Genomic DNA, 20,014 nt, shown 5'->3' with positions numbered 1-20,014 from the left:
CAGGAGGTCTTGATTTATCCATACAATCCTTGCATTTCTTCCTTTACCAAGTGTGAATTCAGGGCATTGCCTGCTGCTGCCGAAGCACCACACAGCCCGTGCCCAAGCTGATGTCCTCTCACAGCAGATGCTCACTGCTGCTCCTGCCCAGGGCCCCCGGTGGCTCCTAGCCCCTTCTTTCTGCTGGGGGAGCCACCTGTTGCTGCAAAGCACTCTTACAAAAAAAAACTGATAAATAATTAAGAGAAATAATTGAGACATTTCTTCTCAGAAACAGCAGCCAGCCGTTGGGACAGGTTGCCCAGGGAGGTGGTGGCGTCACTGTCCCTGGGGGTGTTCAGGGAGAGGTTGGACGTGGTGCTTGGGGACATGGGTTAGTGGGTGACATTCGTGGTAGGGGGTTGGTTGGACTAGATGAACTTGAAGGTCTTTTACGATATTTAGAATTCTATGAGAAAAAAAGCCCAGCAGCCCGTTTCACTGTGGGATGGGGAAATGGGCTGAGGGGGCCGGGGGCGCCCAAAATGGCGGGAGGGGGCAGGCGGGCGCCCAAAATGGCGGCCGGCCCCCCGGTCGGCTCCCCTCAGGGGGCTCGGGGCGACCGGGCAGGCACCTGAGCGGAGCCGTGGGGCGGAGGCCGGGCGGCGCCGCCTCCCGGGCGGGCCGAGAGGCAGCGGGAGGCGGTGGCGGCGGCTCAGGGCGATGGGGCTCCCCGGCGGGACGCCGCCGGCCCGGCTCTTCCTCGCCCTCTGCGTCTGGAGGCTGGCGCTGCGCCGGGGCGCTGCAGGTAGCGGGGGCGGGCGGGTGGGCGAGCGCTGAGGTGGCTCCGCCGGTCCCTCAGCCCGAGTCGTGGGTAGGGCTCCAGAGGGTCCCAAGGGCTGATTTATTTATTTAATTACTAAGAAGTCACTTTTTGGTAAAAGTAACGAGCGCCCCAGTCGCGGTGGGGCTGCGGAGCTGGGGGTTTTAGGGGGTTTTAGCCCATTTTAGAGCCAACTTCGCATGGAGAGCAGTGGCAATGGGGCTAGGGCTCAGCTCGCCTTGGCCCTGGCAGAATGCATGGTCGAGGCTTCAGGTGCAGCAGTAGCATGTTTTATTTTTATTCTTCTTGCCAAATCACCTGTTGGCCCCTTCCCTTTCAAATTCCCACCCACCCTCAGATGCCCCAGCAGGGATCGCCGTGCTGCCAGCCCTCTGGGTGTAGGCTGCGCGCCTGATCGCTGCCCTTTGCCTCGGAAAAGGCTGCGTCTGCTCTCGGGTTCAGGTCCCCTGTGGCAGGCGATGTGGCTGGGAGGGCTTGAAGCCTGGTAGACATAAAACGAGGCCACCAAGACGCCAAGAGTTTAGTTATCTCTGTGGCTACCGATGTTAGAGTCACTTTGTTGAGTTCTTTGGCTTTTCTTCCCTTACTGTTCCTTTCCCCGGGCAGTGTAGGGATGAGGTTGCTTGGGCAGTAGGAGGCAGAGGTTCAGCAAAATGCAGGGTGAGCACCAGCATTGCCACGACCGTGAATCTGGGCTCTCATTGTTGCCGATTCAGTGTCACCGATGCCCTGACGCGGCTCCTGTCCAGTTCCTTCAGGTCGCTTTTGCCGTTTGCCCCTTTCCCCGGGCAAAAATAAGCTGGCATTGCTTTCCCACTGAGACTTCTAAGCCGTGTTCCTCTTTCTGATCGTGAACATTTCTAGTTGCCAAATGCATCGTGGAGATCCTTTGCAGAGGTGACGAGGCTCCATAAGGAGTGCTGTGTAGGCTTCTGGAGCCAAGGGCCGGATACCTGCCTCAGGGCCACCAGAACAAAAATCGGGCAGGCAAATCAAGGGAGGGAAATGGGTTAACAGATGGCAGGCAGGGAGGAGTGGCTTTGGTGTGGTAATGAAGCACCTCAGCAGGTTCCCCAAATGGCTTTTTTATTCATAACAGCATGGAAGGGCTGGATCCTCTGTTGATGAATACCATTTGCCTGGTGTTGCTGAAAACCACGTATTCATTTGTGCGAGTCTTTGTTGCAAAGTTTGCTGTGGAAGGGGATTTTGCAGGTTCCCTGGATCCCTAACACCTTCCCTTCCATTTTGCAGGAACAGAAGAAGTGGTCTTTGGGAAGGTTGGCGGAAGCATCCTCCTTTTATGCCGAAATGTCTCCAAAGAAGCAACAGAAGTGGTCTGGTTCCAAGGGGATCCGCACTCTTTCCCCCCACTCTTCTCCTCGCGGGTCGCCTTCCCCCCCGATGTCCGTTTCTCCCTGGTTGACAACAGCTCGCTGCGCATCACAGAGCTGCGTCTGCAGGACGAAGGCAACTACACTTGCAAGGAAGTGCTAAACAAGACAGACCATGAGCACAGAGTCCAGCTCCTGGTAGCCAGTAAGTCTGTCCCGTGCCTGTGGGTTTCCCCCAGCCTGGCGCTCAGGTTCCCAGTTTTGTAGCAAACCTGGCGCTGGTGGAAAGCTAATGTGAAAAGGGGAAGGTGGCTTTATCACATAAAATCTGTGAGCAGGCTGATATTACTCAGTTAAACATTTACTCACAAGCAGCGAATGTTAACGTGCCAGCTGTGAAGTCCTCGTTATGCCTTTTCAGTTCCTTCTTCATTGCTAATTTTTGGACAGATCTTTCACATCCTATAGCTGTGGCCCATTGCCTCAGAATCGGGGTGACTTCTGCACAATAAACGTATTTTTTGAAATACATGTTTGAAGTAGATGCACAGTGCCAACCTTGCTGCCATCCTTTTGGTGTGAGGATGGAGGGCCTTCAGCTGAAGTTTCCAGTTTTGGGTCATTGAGTGCATTCTTCTGACTTTGACAGAAACATCACGTTCTTCAAATTTATCAGTGGGAGCAGTGTGATGGGATGTGCCTGTTGTTATCAGCACAGGTCATTCTTTCAGCTTCTTTTCCCTTTCATGTCTTTTGGTGCTTTCTCCCATTTCCATTTGTATTCATTCCCTTAGAAATCTTCATAGGCCCCTCGGCGACCTGCTGTCCTTATGCCACCCCAGCCCATATTCCAGGGTTTAGGGGAGGGCAAGGCTGCTGCCAGTTTTCCTGTTGCGGTGGCACTGTGCTTTACAAGCTCTTTCCTTGCTTGCTTGTCTTTTTGTCAACATTTACAGTGTGATGCTTGTTTTCTGTTTGCATTCAGGGTGTTTCTCCTTTGCCAGCCTTTGGTGAAGGGTGTGTGTTGTAAAAGTTGTGCCTGTTTAGTACAGATTAAATCTCTGAATGTTAACACAGGTAAAATTCCCTTCCTGGGGCGAGGAACCTGCAGATGGGGTTGGAGGGTCACAGAGGACTGGAGCAAAGGAATCCAGAAAGCCCAGGCTGCTACAGAGAATGTGTAGGCATGGGGCTCAGGAAGGGGGAGTCCGAAATCTTAAGGTGGCTTCCTTACAATACTATTTTTTTCCCCCTTCTGAAACTCTGTGGGCATGCCGAGTGTCGATCCCACTCTCTGAAATTCACTTGTTAATGCGGAACTTGTCAGTTAACTTCCAAAGGTCACCCAGGTGGTACATGCCATGGGGGTGTCCGTAAATAGGTGGCAGAGAGACTCCTGGTCAGCAGGAGCAGCACCAGCAAAGGCCAGAAGCTGAAGCTTACCAACTTCACGTTAGAAGCACTTGCCTTTTATTTTTCACACTCGGTGGTGTTGGCCCTTGAAGCAACTTGGCCTGGGCTGGAGTGCACCTGACCGGCACAGGCAGCACCTTTTTTTCTGGTTAAAGCTGTATTTAAAATAAAACAAACACGCAAGGAGTAGAGAAAGCAATGTGACAGAGGTGCAGCCATGGCCTTGGGCTGCTGTTCTGTGTTTGTGTTGGGATAAGAAGCACATGGTGTGAAGGAAACGTGTAATTGCACACCTCCGAGGGATTTCCTGGTCTGTCTGTGTGCAATTTGATATGGGTCTCTCTCGGCTCTTCTGTGAGCGTGGAGCCCGTTTCTGCTGGTGTTTTATGGTGTTGTAGTGGTCTGGGGGGGTGAGAGGTTCTTAGTTTTGGGGTAAATTTTGTTAGTTTTACTTTTTGAGGAACAGATCTGCTCTTGACATTTAGGGAGAAGAGTAGGGTTGTGCTGGGAGAGCCTGGGAGCTAGGATACAACGCTGACAGCATTAGGAGGCAGGTGCCAGGGGACGGCACAAGGCGTGCAGTGCCCTGGCAGGGTCTGCCCCTCGGTGTGGGGCCATTCCCCATGACTCAGGGGCTGGCAGGTTGCTCTTGTCAGCCACAGCCAGGGTTCAGGAGCAGTTACGAGACCACCCCAGGGCTGGAACAGAGGAAGTGACAGAGGAATTTCTTGCCACAGCAGGGTGGTTTCAAAGATCATAAAAAAATGCATGTACATAGTTCCAGGAAAGCCGAGCCCCAAGCAGGTATGTTGTTGGAGCTCACGTGGGTTTTGTGCTATGATTTTTTTTCCCCTTACTCTAAATTATGTCACCTCTCAGGTTACCTGAATAAATGCTCGGCAAATTATGTGTCAGACATCCCTCTGACATCTCTTGTCTGGGGCTTTGCTTGGCAGCGTCTGGTCTCTTACTGGGGTCTCGTTCAGCTCTGGGAGTAGGCAAGCCAGCCACGGGGGCAGTTCTGCCAGGATCAGAGTCCGGAATCCCTCCCTGTGGCTGTTCCACAGGCACGTGCGTGTGTATGGGCGTGTGTACGTCCCAGTTTCTGCACTAAAACCCTGCTCTCGGCCAGCGTTGGGAGCGAAAAGAAGCCAGCTGATGGGAGAGAGGCAGGAACTCGGGCTGCACAAAGGGATCCTTGGGGTTCTGTTGGTTCCTGCCCCATCCTGCCAGCCCTTAGCTGTGTCTGCACTGAGATACCAAACCTGCTCCTGGCTGTTACCCAGTGGTGCTGGCACGAGGCCACAGTGGCTTACCCTGCCGCCCTTCTTTGCTGGAGTTTGTCCCCACTGCCACAAGCGGGATGTGGGTGATGCAAAGCGCGGCGCGGGGTGTGAGAGGCAGTCTGGGCCCTCATGCGGTGACAACAACCTCTGTCAGACAGAGCTGTGGCAGTAATTTGTCCCTCCCCTGTGTGTTAGTGGTTGCTGGGCTGCATTTTGCAGAACAGCCTGGTCCCTGGTGGCCCTCGTTCAGAGTTGTGGTCCCCCAGGGCTCAGGGACATGGGGTCAGGGAGCCAGACGGGCAGGGAAACCCTAAAGACTTTGAAGAAGGATTGGAAAACCAAGCTCTTGCTGGGCTTCCAGCCCCGGGGTGCTAAGAGCCGTGACTTGGATGTGGTTTTAACAGTGTGCTCTTCTTCCGACAGATCCACCGCAGTCCACCCTGAAGTGCTGGGCCGAGACCTCCTCCTCGGGGCTGATGCTGCAGCTCTTCTGCAGCTGGCCTGGGGGGTACCCCCACCCCACGCTGCACTGGAGGGAAGAGGGGCACGATCTGGAGAACTCCAGCTGGGTCATCAGCTCCACGAGGTCCTCGGACACCCACGTGGAAACCCTGAACAGCTCCCACCTCGCCCACCGCAAAGTCTTCAAGTGTGTTGGGAGCCACGTGGTGGAGCAGGAGGAGCCTGCCTGCTCTGTGGAGATAAGTGAGTTGCCTGGCTCAGCACAGTAATTATTAATGAGCCTGCTAATGGTGGGGCAGGCGGTTACCCCGGGCGTTCTTTGCCCTCCAGAACACGAAGGCAGTAGTCAGGCTCGCTGGCTCTTGCAGTGGGGCAGGAGGGGGATGATAATGAGGCTGCCTGGCAGGGTTTGACTCGTGCAGGGGTGACTGCACGAGGCACAGAAGTCCTGCAGGTGAGATCCAGCATGGGAGGGTTGTTGTCGATGTGTTGATTTGGGTACAACTTCGGGGGCTGGCAAATCTCTGAGCAGCACACTTTTCACCTCTGCAAACACTCATACTTGTGTCTGCAACGGAGAAGGTGATTGGAGGTTTTAGTGCCTTGCTCAGCTTGAGATGAAGTTTGTTGGGGCTGGGTTTATGGCAAAGTGTTTGTGCATGCCCCCAGTCCCCCATAAGCCTCTAACAAGGGCTGATGAAAGTGGCTTTGGAAAACCTGAGCTGTGTTTGTCCTTGAAGGCTTGTTGGGGCTGCAGGAGAACTCTGCGCCTCCCAAGGAAAATGCCTGGGCTGCCTTCCTTCTCTCTGCCATCTTCCCACAGGCTGCCCTCTGAGCATTCCTGCCTGTGGATGTGAAGGCAGGTGCCCAAAATAGGATTGTGAGCAACTTGCACATTGTTCAGAGCTCCTTGGAAGGCTGCTCAAGTCCCATGAGCAACATCAGGAGCCCCATCAGCAACTCTTCCTTCTGTTAACGCTTATTAATTTGTCAGATGGTGATTTCCTGCTGCATTAAACTCCGCCATCCCCTTTTTCTTTTTTTTTTTTTTTCCCCCTTCAGAGCTCCCCTCCCTGGAATCGGACCCCCCGCAGACCTGCTTGGTGGGTGACAACGTGACCCTGACGTGCCGGCTGACCGAGGGCGTGCCGGCGGCCCGGCTCAGCTGGCTGCGGGGCATCACCCAGCCGGAGATCCAGCCCGGAGGGAGGTTCCTCATCGCCCAGGAGGGCAACGTGTCCCGCCTCACCATCCAGAACTGCTCCCAGGGCACCGACGGGGGCTGCTACGTCTGCAAGGCGCAGAACCCCGTGGGGCTGCGGGAGATGTTCGTCTGCCTGACGGTGAAGCGTGAGTGGGGCTGCATGGGGTTGCGGTGGGAGGCAGGGACGCAGATCCCTGCAGCTGTAGGAGAGGCCCCGGGGGCTTTGCTTGCTCCTGGGAACCTGCTGGCTGTTGATACTCTCACAGCAAGTGGGATGCAGGGCTGGGCTCCTTCGTGCCAGGGTGAAAAGGCCCAATTCTCCTCACCTCGGTTTTAATGGGACTCAGAGAGGGGCACAGCTGCTTCCCTGGTCCTTCCCTGTGTGTTTTGGGGGTAGAGGAGCACTCAGGGTGCTGCTTGAACTGCAACGGGGATTGATTTGCGTCTGCTAAATACACGTGGACACAGAAATAGGGGCCTCGTGGTGGTGTTTTCCATGTCGGTGAAGCAGAGGGGCCTGAGCCTCGCACCCTGCGTGGTGCTGGGACTGAAGCGATGGGAAATCAGAGCTGAGGCAGCGCTGAGACGTGCAGCGAGAGCATCCATCCGTGTCCCGTTGACAAGGTGGCCGCCCGTGTCTCCTCTGTCTGCAGAGCCAACAAACATCGTTGGAGTCGTGGGCGCGGTGGCGACCCTGTCCCTGATGGCTGTTCTCACCATCTCCGGGCTCATCTTGTACTACAACCCCCTCCTGTGCCTCAGAGGTAGGAGCTCTCCCCCACGCCAGCTGGGGCAGGGGTTCATTCAGTCCCTAACCCTCCCGTCCTTCCTGGAGCGCTGCCCGCTGATTTACCCCAGCCCCTCAGCCTCATCCTGCTCCCAGACAAAATCCCTGTCAGCCCTGGAGGAGCTGGGTTGGAAACGCAGGGAGCTGAGCTGCGCAGAGCCATCCCTGCTCTCCCCTTTTCTCCCAAGCTCTCTCGCTATGTGTGGGCGAGCTGATTGCTTTTCCCCTCTGGCAGAAACTCTCCTCCTCTGCACCTCCTCTGCCTGCCAGAGAGCATCCCGCAGGCGGGGGCTGCGTGGCAAAACCAGCACCGGCTGCTCTGGGGGTGGTTTCTAATGCACTTTTCCCTTCCCTTCTCTCCCGTTTAGGTGCTGCGTTCAGGTGAGTTGATTTTCCTTGTCCCACCCTGCACAGACTCACTAGTTTGCCTCTTGATATCTGTGGTCTCCCGTAGGGCAGGGGCCAGGCGGGCTGACCAGAGCCAAGCTGGGCTTTTGGGGTGGGAACAGGAGGGCTCAACCCAGGGGTGGCTCGGGGAGCGGGAGGACGAGGAGAGCACTTGGCCTCGCCTCTGGCCACGCAGAGGCACCAGGTAGCGTGGGGGAAGGCCGTGCAGGAGAGCTTCTCCTTGGTGCTGCCAAGCCCTAAAACACGGTGAGTAAATAGAAACAGCAACCTCCTGCTTCTCTGCACTGCTTGCACCGCGTCCTTCCCTCCCTGGGGATGTCTGAGAGCTGCACATGCCTCTGCGGGGTTCTGCTGTGCTGGGTTTCTCTGCTTCCTGCTGCTCGTGGCCCTGCTCCCTCTCCTTGCCCTTGTTGGTTGTGTTCCCACAGCTGCAGTGCTGCGGCATGGGAAGACTCTGGTGTGGGTGCCTCCAGTTCCCCCTGTGTGCAGGAGGGGAGGATAACCCGGCTCGGGAGGGGCTGTGGCAGTGTAGTACATGAATGGTCAGGAGCTGGTTGGAGGACTTTGGAAGATGAATGGGAAGCAGTGCAGAGTGCTGGGGGCGGCCTGGGTGTGAAACCAGCTGTCCTTCGCACACGGTTAGTGCAGGCTGGGAGAGCCCTTCAAAACCCGCTCGTTTTGGTGCGTTGCAGAGGTGTCTGAGCCAGGGGAGAGGCAGCCTGGAGGGACGGGGTGAGGACGAGCTGTCCTCAGCCTCTCAGCCCACCTCTGCTTGCTCTGCTGCCCGCAGGAGCCAGGACTCGGGCGACGTTTTGGTGCTGGTGGACTCGGAAGATGACGACTATGAGGAGGAGAAGGGGGAAGAGGACGCGGTGAGCAGCTCCAAGTACGAGCTGGTCAATGGGAGCAGCACCCCGGCTGCCTACTTGAGCTGCCTTGCAGAAGGTGAGCCCTGCTGCCTGCTTTGGGGCCGGAGCTGTGAAGCTGTGGGATTTTGGAAAGCAGCTTCTGGGGAGGGAGGAACCCCAGTTCTCACCTCCTTGGCACTTGCTGAGGTGCTGCTGCTCTGTAGGTGATGACGGCGAGCAGCACGGCGAGGTCCCTCTGCAGAAGACACGAGGAGAAGAGGCATGAGGCACATAATCTCCGTCCTTCTCGTGGAAGCGCATAGCACACAGCTCCATCTGGGAGCCCTGCCTCAGGCATCCCCACTGCCGCGTGGCCGCACGGGGACTGCCAGCGCCCTGCAGCTGGTTCTCAGCACCCCGCTCCTTTGCCCAGCTCTCCGTCCTCCCCCAGCCCTGTTCCTCTGCTTCTCCCCTCTTCTCCTGTTCCTCTCCATCTCAGGTATCCTTTTTAACGAGGTGGCGCAGGCGCAGAGCTCAGGAGCTGGGTCCCACACTCACCTCAGTGCCTGCCACAGCCTCGGGTACCTGCACGGGCTCTGGCTCGGTCCCCGTGAGCGGTGCCAGGGCTGTGGGGGACTCTGTGGGGCTGCAGCCAAGTGGCAGGGCCCTGGGATAACAAAAACCGAGTGCTGCAGGGGCAGGGCAATATGTGGGTGATGCTGATTTTTTTTTTTTTGGGGGGGGGGAGGTTTGACTGTTTTTGTTATAAATAATTTTTCCCCAATTTCTTCTGAAATGTTGCTGTGGATCTAAGCTAGAAGAGCTGAGCTGGAATTTGCGGCCTGGCCACAAGGGAATGGGGAGGGGGAGTGGGGATTGGGGCAGACCTGGAGGGGTCTGTGGGGTGGGTCACCGGGGGGGGCAGAGTGTTTTGGGAGGGGATCAAGGCACGGATCAAACCTGATCCCTCTGCGGGTAAGCAGAGGGGTTGGGTGGGGGGATGTGGGCACGCACACGGGGCGTGGAGGGGGGTTGGAGAGCGTGTGGGGGGAATGAGGGGACCTGGAGGAGGGGATCGAGGGGGGAGAGGACCCTTGGGCACACGGGGGGAGCTGTGTACACCTTGGGCAAGGCAGCAGGGGCTGAGCCCCCGCCAGGACGTGGAGCTGAAAAGGTAAGGGGAGGACAGAGCACTTGTGGGGGCAGCGTTTGGGGTCTGCTTGTGCACGGTGATCTCTGAAAGGGGGCAGAGGGTTGTGGGGGGGCTGGGGGGGACTGGGGTGCAGGGAGAGGCTCTGGAGAGCCCGAAGGAGGTGAGGAGGGGGCCCTGGGAGAGGGGGAGCACGGTCAGAGGGCTGCGAGGGGGACCCACCTCCAGATGTAACCCCATGGAGCCCCCAAAATAGCTCTGGGGAGCAGAACATGGGGTTGGGGGCTCCGGGAGCACACCTGGGGCTTTGGGGCCGAAAAGAAAGGCTGGGAGGGCGCGCAGGGAGGAGGAGGGGGGCAGAGCACCCCAAATTGCCCTCCCACTGGGGCTGGGGTCGAGCAGGGCCCCCATGGCGGGGGACACATCCCGGAGACACATCCCAGGGACGCGTTGGGGTCCATGGGGCCGTGTCCCTGCCCTGTGGGGTGACGTTTGGGGCCGCGGCAGGGAAATCCCCGTGGGAGGCAGCAGGTGCCTCCGGCTGCCCCTGGCAACTGCTCTGTGGTGCCGCCGCCATCTCGGCTGCCCGGCGTCCTGCTCCTCCGCACCCCCACCCCAAAATGTCCCCGGGGCTGGAGGACAGCTTGTGTAGGGTTTTCCAAGAGAAGCTGCAGCTCTGGTAGGCGACGTGCCCCCCTCCCCAGCCCTCCTGTGGCTCCCCGTCACCTGGGGTTAGCTGGGGGGGTTTGGGGGCTGATTTAGGGGCGTGCAGGGGGGCTGGAGAAGAGGTTTGAGGGTTGCACCTCAGGGGGGTCAGGGCAGGGGGCTGCATCCCCGGCAGTGTCAGGGCTGGGGGAGGCTGAAGCAGGAGGGGAGGTGGGGTCGGGGCGACCATGGGTGATCACTGGGACCCCTCCCTTGAGCTCAGGGGGGTTCCTTTGGGGTCTGGGGGTCCCGAGCTGGCCCTGACGGGCTCCGTGGGGCTGTGGGCAGGACGGTGCCTGCGGGGGACTCGGTGTCGCTGCTGCCTTCCTCCACGCGCCTGCTGCTGAAGAGGAGGGAGCTGGTGGAGGTGGAGGGGGCTTTGCGGGCCCAGCGGGAGGTACGGGCGGCCCCCAGCCCCTCCGTGTGCCCCCTGCTCGAGGAGAGGGGTGCCTGGTGGGCGCAGAGGGATCGAAACCACCGGCAACCCCTCCAAAGTGGCACCAAGACCGCGGTTTGCGGTGGTCTCACTGTGCTCCCCACCACCCCTGGGTGCCGCGGCGAATCCACCTCAGGGATTTGGGCGGAGGATGGAGGACCTGGATCGGCGCCGGCAGCGGCTGGGCCAGCGGGCAGAGCAGCTCCGCGACGTCGCCCTCAGCTTCGACGCCTTCCTCAAGGTGTGGGCACCACCGGGCTCAGCGCCGTGCCCCAATGTGGCCGCGTCCCCGCTGCCACCGTCCCTGCCGCCCCCAGGTTTCGGCGGCCAGGAGGGAGCGGGCACGGGTGGCATGGAGGGGAACCGATGCTGACGGCCTGCAGCAGGAGCTGGCGGGGCTGCTGAGGCGCAGGGAGCGGCTGCGACGGCGGCTGCAGGGCCTCCAGGTCTTTGGGGAGTACCTGCGGGGTGTGGTGGCCACCACGGGGCGGGTGAGTGTGACAAAAGGCGCGTCCCCATCCCGCGTCCCCCCGGGGTTGTGTTCCTCCGGGGCCACCAGCACTCTGAGCTCCATGTTGGGGGCATCTGTGAGGGGATCTGGAGCACGAAATAACCCCCAAAATGAGGGTGAGCAGCACTGTGGTGGGCTGAGTGCTCCTGTAACCCCTCGTCCCCTTCCCACCGCCCAGTTCCAGGACGTCCCGTCCATGCTGGCCCATTTCGGGGCGCTGGTGGGGGTGCGGGCAGCCCTGCTGCAGCAGCTGGAGGCCGGGCAGCAGAGGCTGGCCCAGGGCCGGGCTCGGCTCCAGCGGTACCACGAGGAGTCCGGCGGTGAGCTCCTGCAGGGCAGGGATGAGGTGCTCCAGCTCCGTGCACGCCTGGAGGCCGCCCGCCACGATGTGTTTCAGGGGGTAAGGGGGGGCTGCGGGACCCCCAGGACCCCCTTTTGGGGGCGAGGGGTTGGAGTGCAAGCCCCTGATCGTGGCCCCGTTCTCCTGTGGAGGGCAGGTGGCTGTGGGGTGGTGATGGGGAGGGAGCACGAGGCTGGGGGTGCAGGGAGGTGCAGGGGATGTGGGGCACAGGGCTGTCTGTCTGTCCGTCCGTCCATCCCCCAGGAGTCCTGCTGGACCCAGATCCAGAGCGCGGCCGCCCACAAGGCCCTGCTGCTGGGGCAGATCCGGATGGCGGTGCTGAGCCTCTTCCAGCTCGCCACCAAGCACCTGAGGGTCCCCAGGGACGTGGCCTTGGAGGACACAGAGACCCAGCTGGACATGGTGAGTGCAGTGGGGCTGGGAAGGACACGGGGACATCCCTCTCCCTGGAGGGCTGTGGCATCAGAGCCCCCATCTCCGCAGGTGCTGCTGTGCCTGCAGGACCTGGCTGCCATCTGCGCTGAGCTGCGCCCCAAGGAGCCGGGGCTGGGCCTCACCACCACCACCCGCCCCCGGCACCACAGGGCTGTCACGGGGCCTCCGAGCCACCAGTGAGTCCCAACCTGGGGGCAAATCCTCCCTGGGATGAGGCTGCCAAGGCCAGCAGGGAGCTGCAGGACGCCAGCACCTCCCTGGGGATGGAGGTGGCTCCCCAACGAGCCCAGGAACGCCGAGAGGCAACACAGCTCCTGCACAGTGGGGCACCAAGTGCCTTGGGACAGAGCCTGCCCCCCCCAGTGCCCTCTTGCAACTGGGCCCCAGCTGCCTGGGGGGAATGGGGAGCAGCTGCTCGTGTTCAGGCTGTTGGTGCTGATAAAACCGTTTCCCATCAAAATACAACCCAGCTGTGGAGCTGCAGCACCTGCTTCTTTTAGGGCCGCAGCTCGGGGAGGGATTACCCCAGTCACAAGCCGCCCGCATCAAGCACCAAGAGGAGGCAGGCTCCAAAACCAGCCGGTGATTTAATGTCTCTCCTTGGCAGCATGTCCAGGCAAAAGGGGGGGAAGCCTTTTGGCCACCCCGTGCTGCGGCACCTGTCCCGCTCCCCTCTCCTACAGCCTTTTTCGGAGCTTGCCCTTCTTGGTGGTGCCCACGCGGCGCCCGAAGGCCATCTGCCGCAGCTCCTGCACCCGCTGCCGGTTCCTGGCCTTGAGGCGCTTGAGGCCCCCGCGCTGCAGGAAGCGCTGCTTGGCCGCCGCCTTGCGCTGCTTCAGGATCTGCTGCTTGGTCTTCAGCTCCGAGCGCACCTTGCCCCGCGTGGCAGGCTGCCGGCGTCCTGCGGGATGGAGGCAGGCAGAGGAGGAGGTAAAAACCACGCTGGGAGGCCAGAGAGAGAGAGTGGGGGGCTATGTGGGGGCTGCTGGGGTACTCACCCTGCCCGCGTTTGTGCTTCCCTTTGAACTGCTCCCTGCCTCGTTCGTCCTCCTCGTCGTCGTCCCGCTCGTCAACTTTCTGCTTCTGCTTCCACTTCTCATAGCTGGGCTGGGTTAAGGGAATGTGCAGCCACTCCCCAGCACATGCCCAGCCTCCCTCCCCGGCCCCAGCACCGGGCAGCTCCCCCGCTGCAGGACGTGGTGCTGGCACCCTCAGCCTCCCGATTCCCCTTGCAGGGCGCAGTGCCCGCGGGCAGGATACAGGTTGTTCTTGTAGGAGCCGCTGATGTAGCGCCCGCTCTCTGTCCGCACCTTCTTCTTGTCCTCCTGGCCCGTTAGCCCCACAAACCGCTTCTTCTTACGGTCCCTGGGAAGGACAGAGGGGGAGGAAGTGGCGGAAAGTCCACCTCTAACTGCCCCTGCACAGTCTGACAGCAAGAAATAGTCTTCAACTGGAAAAAAATACCTCCTTGGGGTACAACCCTCTCTCCCCTGGCCACCCTGACCTCCCTGCTCACCACTTCAGCAGCTGCTTGCTCCTGTTGAGGTTGTGGTTCTCATCGCCCATGAGATCCAGCACGGCTCCAGCTGCCTGCTGCTCAAAGGCGCTGCCCTCGCCGCCCACGCTCAGCCTGCGGGGAGGACAAAAGGAGCGCTGAGAGCAGCCCCCCAGCTGCAGGATGTTGTGGGAGGGCAGCGGGATTGCTCCCCGACTCACCCCCTCTCGCTCTCGAAGTCCTTGGGGCGGTAGGGGACGTAGAACTCCTCCTCCCGCTGTGCCGGCTGCTGCGGCTTCTTCCTGGCACCGTCTTCTCCATCCCGGCCCCGTTTCCGTTTGCGTCCCACCACGGCGGAGAACACGTCCTGGGAAGGGGATGGAGGGGGCTGGGGGAGCTGTGTCCCCCTGCCAGCCCAACCCAGGGGCCCAGGTTCCTGCAGGACACTGTGCTGGCCCCAAAACCATAGCCCAGCCCTGTCCCTGCGCCTCTACCTGGAGGTTTTCCTCCTCTCCTTCCCTTTCCTCGGGCTCAGGGGGGGCCTGGCGCAGCCCCTGCCCTTGGAGAGCCGCTGCCCGCTTCTCCTGCTGCCCACGCTGGTACTTCTGGATGAGGGCATGGTCGCGGCGCCGCTTGGACCGCATGACGGCGCTGGCCATGGTGCGGGCTGTGGCGTTGATCTCAAAGATGGTCTGCATGGGGGGAGAGAGCGAGTCCTGCATGCTGCAGGCGCAGGGACCTTCCCCTCCCATCCTGTCAGGCCTCAACTCACCGCCTTGGCCTTGTAGCTTTTAATGCTGTCCACAAACTTCAGCCTCTCCAGCTCCGTGTCTTCGAAGCAAGCACCTGGAGAATACGCGTGCGAAGGGGACACCGATCAGCCCAGCAGTGAGGGGACAGGACAGGTCCCCTCCCTCGGCGTCCCCGCGGCACTCACTGAAGAGCGGGTGCAAGCCCAGCTGGGACGTGTCCAGGTCCTTCACCCTCTTGATGGACTCGGGCGAGGGGCCGGGCCGGGAGCGCAGGTACTGCTTCTGCGCGTTGTCGGCCACCCGGCGCAGGCTGCGCAGCTCCAGAGAGCCCTCGTGGTCCGTGAGCAGCAGGCACTCCTCGTCGTCCACCAGGCTCCGCGGGACACGGCCCAGCACCCCGTCGGCACCTGGAGCACAGGGGACACCGTGTCATCGCTCGCCCACCCTCCCTTCTCCATCTGCACCTCTGTAATAGGAGCATATCGCTTCTCTGAGAGCCCAAAAGGCTGCCACAAGACCACAGACTCCAAAAATAAACCCTATGTGCGGCCAGGACATGAGCCTGGAGGGACGTGCGGTCACCCCAATGTCTGTGATGGGTTTGCCTTACCTGCAGGCAGCTCCTGGGCACCAGCGAGGATGAGCGGGCGCCCCAGGAAGAGGTGGAGGTCGAAGACATAGGGCATCTCGTCGGGAGCCACCAGTGAGTAGGCAGTGCCGCTCCGGCCGGCTCGAGCCACGCGACCTGGCAGGGAGAGGAGTAGAAAAGTGGGAAACCAGAGCCACAGGCAGCACGCCTGGGCTGGGAAGGGGCTGTGGGTCACTAGGGAAGGGAGCAAAAGGGGACCCAGCCACTGCCCCAAGCCTGTCCCTAGAGGCAGGGGACCTTGAGGTGCACGTGTCACCAGAAGGAAGGCACGAGCCCTGCCCTGAGGAGGGCACACAGTCCAGCTGGGAAAACAGGGACATCACAGCCCCCACCATGGCTACCTCCTGCCCCAGCCATATCCCTAACAAGTCAAGGGGATCAGCGCCTTCTCTGCAGGTTTCCCAGCATGGTGAGGCGCAAGGACCAGACCCTTAAAAACAGGGGACGAGGGACAGCCCGTCCTGAGGGACCCCGGGTCGCACAGGGCGCTGCCACCCACCGACACGGTGCAGGAACAGCTTGGACTTGGCGGGGAAGCTGTAGTTGATGACGTTGTCCAGCATGGGGATGTCGAGCCCGCGGGCAGCCACGTCGGTGACCAGCAGCACCGGGCACTTGCCCTGGGCGAATTTGGCGATGTTGATCTTGCGGGCGGTCTGGTCCAGCGAGCTGTAGATGTGGGTGCAGCAGATGCCCTGGGCTGTCAGCAGCTAGAGATGGGGGAAAAGTGATCAGATCCCGCTTGGAAATGCACCCTCAGCTGAGGGACGGGGTCCCCCAGGCTCCCGAGACCCCAGGGTACCCACCCAGATCCCAAACCCACTGCAATCTGCCCTTTTTTTTAAGGAGTTGGTGAATGCAGCATCTCCACAATCTCACGTGCTGGGGATTTCTCCTTCAACCAGGAGAAATGGGCTGGGACTCCAGCAGGAACCTGCCCATGGATGCAGACCCCACGTGGGTCTGTGAAGGGGCCCCCCTGCAGCCTGCCCACACCCATCGTGTGCCCCCGATGCCACTTGCCTCCTTGAGATACTCCGTGTGGTGCTTGGTGGCCACGAAGACGACCGTCTGGTCCTGGGGCTTCACCACGTTTCGCAGCAGGTGGAGCAGCACGGCCGGTTTGTCGTCCCCGCGGACGTGGAAGAAAGCCAGCTGCAGGGGGAGGGCAGAGCTCAGCCCTTCTGGGGTCCCACGCTCTTGGGGACACCCCGCAGCACCCTGCCAGCTCCCCACCCTGAGCACAAAGCCCGGCTCAAGCTCACCTTGAGCTGCTCGCTGAGCTTGGACTCCACATCCAGACGGATCAGCGTGGGCTCGGTGAGACCTGCAGGACACGGGCACACAGAGGATGTGGGTGGGGTGGGGGACACGCTGCTGGGACAGCCCCCAGCTCCCTCCCAGCCTGGGGCACCTGCTTGGCCCAGCCTCAACCCAGCTTGGATTTTCCAGTCCTGGGCCTGTGTCGAGCACAGCTGAGGGACTGGGTCACATCCCCATCCCTGACAGCTCACAGGGCCACTAAGCCTTGGATCCAGCCCCAAAACCCAGCCCTGCAGCTGCCATCTGCCCCACGCTTCTCACCAGCCCGGGCGAACTCGACGAGCAGCTTGGGCAGCGTGGCGGAGAAGAGGACAGTCTGGTGTCCGCCTGGGAGCCGTGCCAGGATCTCCTGGAGCTGCTCTGCGAAGCCCATCTCAAAGAGCCTGTAGGGGAAGGGACAAGGGACATCACAGAGCCCGCTGCACCTCTCCGTGGCCAGCCAAGGGCACCTCGTCCAAGCTCACTGACCTGTCGGCCTCGTCAAACACCACGTACTCCACGCTCTGCAGCTTCAGGTTCATCTCCACCGCCACGTGCACCAGGCGTCCCGGGGTGGCGATGATGCTGGGTGGGACAGAGATGGTTACACCGAGCTGGTTCTGGTGATGGGGCCACGTGAGGGACAACAGGGGCTCCCTGCACCACCCCAAATCCAGCCCTGGTGGATCTTGGTGGCTGTTTCCCCACCAGGTGCCCTCCCTGTGCCCACACTCACATGTCGGGGTTCTCGTGCAGCGCCGCGAACTGGTCCTCCATCCTGCGAGAAGGGGGAGGACACAGGGCAGCTCAGCTCACCGCCCCGAGGTTTGGCACTTTTGGGGGTGTTTTAGGGAAGCTGGGGTGACAAGGAGAGTGGGGACACAGCTTACTTGTCTCCTCCCAGGATGAGAGCTGTCCTCAAGCCGGTGAACTTGCCCAGCTGTGGGGTGAGAAACACGGGGGAGTCGTTAGCAGGTTCAGCACCCAACCAAACCCCAAGCCCACCACGGTCCCTGTTCATCCCCATACCTCCTTGGTGAATTTCAGGGTCTGCAGGGCCAGCTCACGCGTGGGGGAGAGGACGAGGGCACGTGCCCCAGCCGGGCTGGGCGCCTTCAGCCGCTCGAACATGGGGATGAGGAAGCAGGCCGTCTTCCCGCTGCCCGTCCGTGCCATCGCCACCACGTCACGGCCACGCAGGATCACTGGGATGGTCTGCGGGACACAGCCCTGCCCTCAGCACCCCACAGAGGTGGAGGGATCCCAAAAGTGCCCCCACACCCCCAGGGTCTCACCTTCCTCTGGATGGGCGTCGGGACCTTGTAGCCCTTCTTCATGATGCCCTTGAAGACAGGGTAGCTGAGACCTGTGGGGACAGATGAGGGGACATGGATGGTAGGGACATGCCCATGGGGTTGGGGGGTGACAGCGTTGGGGACCCCCAAAGTCAGGCACACGCACCCATGGACTGGAAGCCTCCGGATTTCTTCTTCTTGTTCTGCGCCCGCACCATGGCCTGCGTGTCCTCGGCAGTGGCATCGTCCTCGGCATCGGCGCTGGGGAAGGCGGGCAGCGGGGCCGCGGGGACCTGGGGACGGGCGGCGAGAGGGGACGGTGACACTGGGGACAGCGGGACACAGGGACTGGGGACACTGGGACACGGGGACTGGGGATAGTGGGACATGGGGACACCGGCACGTGGAATCACCGGGACATGAGGACAGGGGGTACCAGTGCCACGTGGGGACTGGGGAAACTGGGAGCACTGGGACGGGCAGACTGGGAGCACTGGGACGGGCTCTGCGGACCCCGGTGCCAGCAGCAGCCCAGCCCCGCGTGTCCCGGTGTGGCGGCCACACGCGGAGCGCCGGGACACGCCGCCACCCCCGGTCCCCCCCGATCTCCCCCGGTGCCCCCAAGCCCCCCATGCCCCGGGTACCCCCCGGTCCCCCCCGGTACCTGGGGTCGCCGCTCCCCGGCCCCTCCAGGGCCCCGCTGGCGGCGGCTGCGAGGCGGCGGCGCCATCCCGGCCGTGGAGCACGGAAGCGGGGGCGGCCCCGGGCGGAAAGGGAGGGCACTGCCCGGCACCGGGCCCGACCCCGGTACCACCGGGGCGAGGGTGTTTGGGGACCCCCGGGGATCCCCCCCGAGGTGCGGGCTCCTCGCAGCCGACCCCCCCCCCCCCCCCGGCCGCCCGCCTGAACGCCCCCTTCCCTCTTTTGATCCCCCGCTCCGCCTTTTCTTGCCCCCTTTGCTTCCCCCTCTCCTCCTTTGTAGCCCCTTTTCCCCTTTTTCTCCCCCTATCCCCCCTCGTTTCCCCCTTTCCCCTCTTGTTACCCTCTCTCCCTCTTTACTTTCCCTCTCTTCCCCTATATTATCCCCTCTTGTTACCCCCTCTCCCCCTGTATTTCTCCCCTTGTTACTCCCTCTCCCCCATATTACTCCCTCTCCCTTTATATTATCCCCTCTCCCCCTATATTACCCCCTCTCGTTATCCCCTCTCCCCCATATTACCCCCTTTACCCCTTCCTTTCCCCTTCTTGTTACCCCCTCTTCCCTATATTACCCCCCTTCCCCTTTCTTTCCCCCTCTTTTTACCTCTTCTCTCCCTATATCAAGAGTTGGACTTGATGATCCTTAAGGGTCCCTTCCAACTCAGGATATTCTATATTGCCCCTTCTTCCCCTACATTACCCCTTCTCCCCCTTTCTCACCCCTTCTCGTTACCTCTTCTCCCCCATATTACCCCCCTCCCCCTTTCTTTCCTCCTTTTGTTACCCTGTCTCCCCATTTGTTACCCCTTCTTGTTACCCTCTCTCTCCCATGTTACCCCCTCTCCCTCTTTCTTTCTGCCCCTTTTTGCCTCCTCTCCCCCTATATTACTTCCTCTCCCCCTATATTATCCCTATACAGGGTGGCTACTGCCAGGAGCTGCCAAGGTTGGGATATGTGGGGAATCTGCTAGCTCCCTCCCACGTGAAGGAAACCTTCTGTCGAATCCACCCGAGGACAAACCTAGCCAGGTTAAGGGCATCGTTCTGCCCCCAGGAATGGTTTTATTGAAATATTCATCTTTATTTATATTTATTCTGCTTCTTGAGCATCAGAACCGGGCCCTGACGCACACAAGTACACAAAAGGCACCGAAGCTGGGAAGCCCAGCCAGGAATCTGCGCTCCTGGTCCTGTCCCATTGGCAAGAGACGAGCTTCGGGCAGGCAGCAGAGCTCAGCCCCGAATGGCCACGTCCTCTGCCCCAGCAAGCGCTGCCTCAGCCACTGCTTGAGCCCCTGGGCAGCAAGCAGCCCTGCTGGGAGGAACAAGCGGAGGCCACAGGATGGATGTAGTGCTTATTTCTCAGCCTCCTTGCCCTCTACCTTTTTCTTTTTGATTTGTGCAGTGTTTGCAGCAAGCAGCTTCGGGTGCAGGTGGCCGACCACGGCCATCCCCTCGCACCCCACTGCCTCCCTGCTGCTCTGAAACTCTCGCACCCTCCTCAGGGGAGGCATTTCGGGTGCCGACATGAATCCGAGCCTATTTTATTGGGGTCTCAGCACAGCGATGGGGGCTGCCATATCTGCAAAGGGGCCGAGAGAGAAACAGAAACGCCAAGAGGCCGCTAGATGGAGGCAGCAGGGTTAGGGACCGAGCGGC

General features: G+C 60.8%; 3 protein-coding genes across 4 annotated transcripts; 2 read left to right on the top strand and 1 right to left on the bottom strand.

Annotated features, from left to right (window-relative positions):
• Positions 1-544: 544 nt before the first annotated feature.
• Positions 545-9,327, top strand: VSIG10 (V-set and immunoglobulin domain containing 10). Its single transcript, XM_072024302.1, has 8 exons — positions 545-787; positions 2,078-2,362; positions 5,280-5,561; positions 6,381-6,668; positions 7,176-7,286; positions 7,678-7,690; positions 8,508-8,662; positions 8,790-9,327. The coding sequence occupies exons 1-8, from the start codon at positions 703-705 to the stop codon at positions 8,849-8,851; spliced, it is 1,281 nt and encodes a 426-aa protein (XP_071880403.1). The 5' UTR covers positions 545-702; the 3' UTR covers positions 8,852-9,327.
• Positions 9,328-9,860: 533 nt separating this feature from the next.
• On the top strand, positions 9,861-12,610 carry CFAP73 (cilia and flagella associated protein 73). 2 transcript variants are annotated; one of them, XM_072024301.1, is made up of 7 exons: positions 9,861-10,394; positions 10,709-10,817; positions 10,993-11,097; positions 11,174-11,347; positions 11,546-11,767; positions 11,972-12,130; positions 12,212-12,610. In XM_072024301.1, the coding sequence occupies exons 1-7, from the start codon at positions 9,988-9,990 to the stop codon at positions 12,341-12,343; spliced, it is 1,308 nt and encodes a 435-aa protein (XP_071880402.1). In that variant the 5' UTR covers positions 9,861-9,987; the 3' UTR covers positions 12,344-12,610. The 2 variants fall into 2 exon arrangements, with proteins under 2 accessions (XP_071880402.1, XP_071880401.1); XM_072024300.1 differs by having other exon boundaries at positions 11,174-11,767.
• A 121-nt stretch (positions 12,611-12,731) lies between these two features.
• On the bottom strand, positions 12,732-18,475 carry DDX54 (DEAD-box helicase 54). The gene is made up of 20 exons (XM_027470314.3): positions 18,321-18,475; positions 17,823-17,949; positions 17,657-17,727; positions 17,391-17,576; positions 17,252-17,301; positions 17,098-17,139; positions 16,851-16,946; positions 16,644-16,765; positions 16,325-16,386; positions 16,083-16,214; positions 15,559-15,769; positions 15,021-15,155; positions 14,596-14,817; positions 14,431-14,504; positions 14,153-14,350; positions 13,880-14,025; positions 13,680-13,793; positions 13,424-13,528; positions 13,162-13,265; positions 12,732-13,064 (listed from the first exon to the last, which is right to left on the bottom strand). Exons 1-20 carry the CDS (start codon positions 18,384-18,386, stop codon positions 12,841-12,843), a joined length of 2,487 nt encoding a protein of 828 aa, XP_027326115.3. The 5' UTR covers positions 18,387-18,475; the 3' UTR covers positions 12,732-12,840.
• Positions 18,476-20,014: the final 1,539 nt, after the last annotated feature.

The sequence above is a fragment of the Anas platyrhynchos genome, chromosome 16, assembly GCF_047663525.1.
Source record: "Anas platyrhynchos isolate ZD024472 breed Pekin duck chromosome 16, IASCAAS_PekinDuck_T2T, whole genome shotgun sequence".
NCBI classification, from domain to species: Eukaryota; Metazoa; Chordata; class Aves; order Anseriformes; family Anatidae; genus Anas; species Anas platyrhynchos.
The sequence above is the reverse complement of the archived record's forward strand: the minus strand, read 5'-3'. Positions and strand labels throughout refer to the sequence as shown.

What these genes read in the sequence shown, in the direction of transcription:
- VSIG10 (XM_072024302.1), top strand. Translation starts at nt 703, where the DNA reads ATGGGGCTCCCCGGCGGGACGCCGCCGGCCCGGCTCTTCCTCGCCCTC. An exon ending in CGTCTGCCTGACGGTGAAGC is followed by an intron (nt 6,669 to 7,175) that starts GTGAGTGGGGCT and finishes CTCTGTCTGCAG; the next exon opens with AGCCAACAAACATCGTTGGA. An exon ending in CTTGAGCTGCCTTGCAGAAG is followed by an intron (nt 8,663 to 8,789) that starts GTGAGCCCTGCT and finishes GCTGCTCTGTAG; the next exon opens with GTGATGACGGCGAGCAGCAC.
- CFAP73 (XM_072024300.1), top strand. Translation starts at nt 9,988, where the DNA reads ATGGGGTTGGGGGCTCCGGGAGCACACCTGGGGCTTTGGGGCCGAAAA. An exon ending in CAAGAGAAGCTGCAGCTCTG is followed by an intron (nt 10,395 to 10,708) that starts GTAGGCGACGTG and finishes GGCTGTGGGCAG; the next exon opens with GACGGTGCCTGCGGGGGACT. An exon ending in GCTTCGACGCCTTCCTCAAG is followed by an intron (nt 11,098 to 11,173) that starts GTGTGGGCACCA and finishes TGCCGCCCCCAG; the next exon opens with GTTTCGGCGGCCAGGAGGGA.
- DDX54 (XM_027470314.3), bottom strand. Translation starts at nt 18,386, where the DNA reads ATGGCGCCGCCGCCTCGCAGCCGCCGCCAGCGGGGCCCTGGAGGGGCC. An exon ending in CCCTGAAATTCACCAAGGAG is followed by an intron (nt 17,302 to 17,390) that starts GTATGGGGATGA and finishes CTCACCCCACAG; the next exon opens with CTGGGCAAGTTCACCGGCTT. An exon ending in GACTTCGAGAGCGAGAGGGG is followed by an intron (nt 13,794 to 13,879) that starts GTGAGTCGGGGA and finishes TCCTCCCCGCAG; the next exon opens with GCTGAGCGTGGGCGGCGAGG.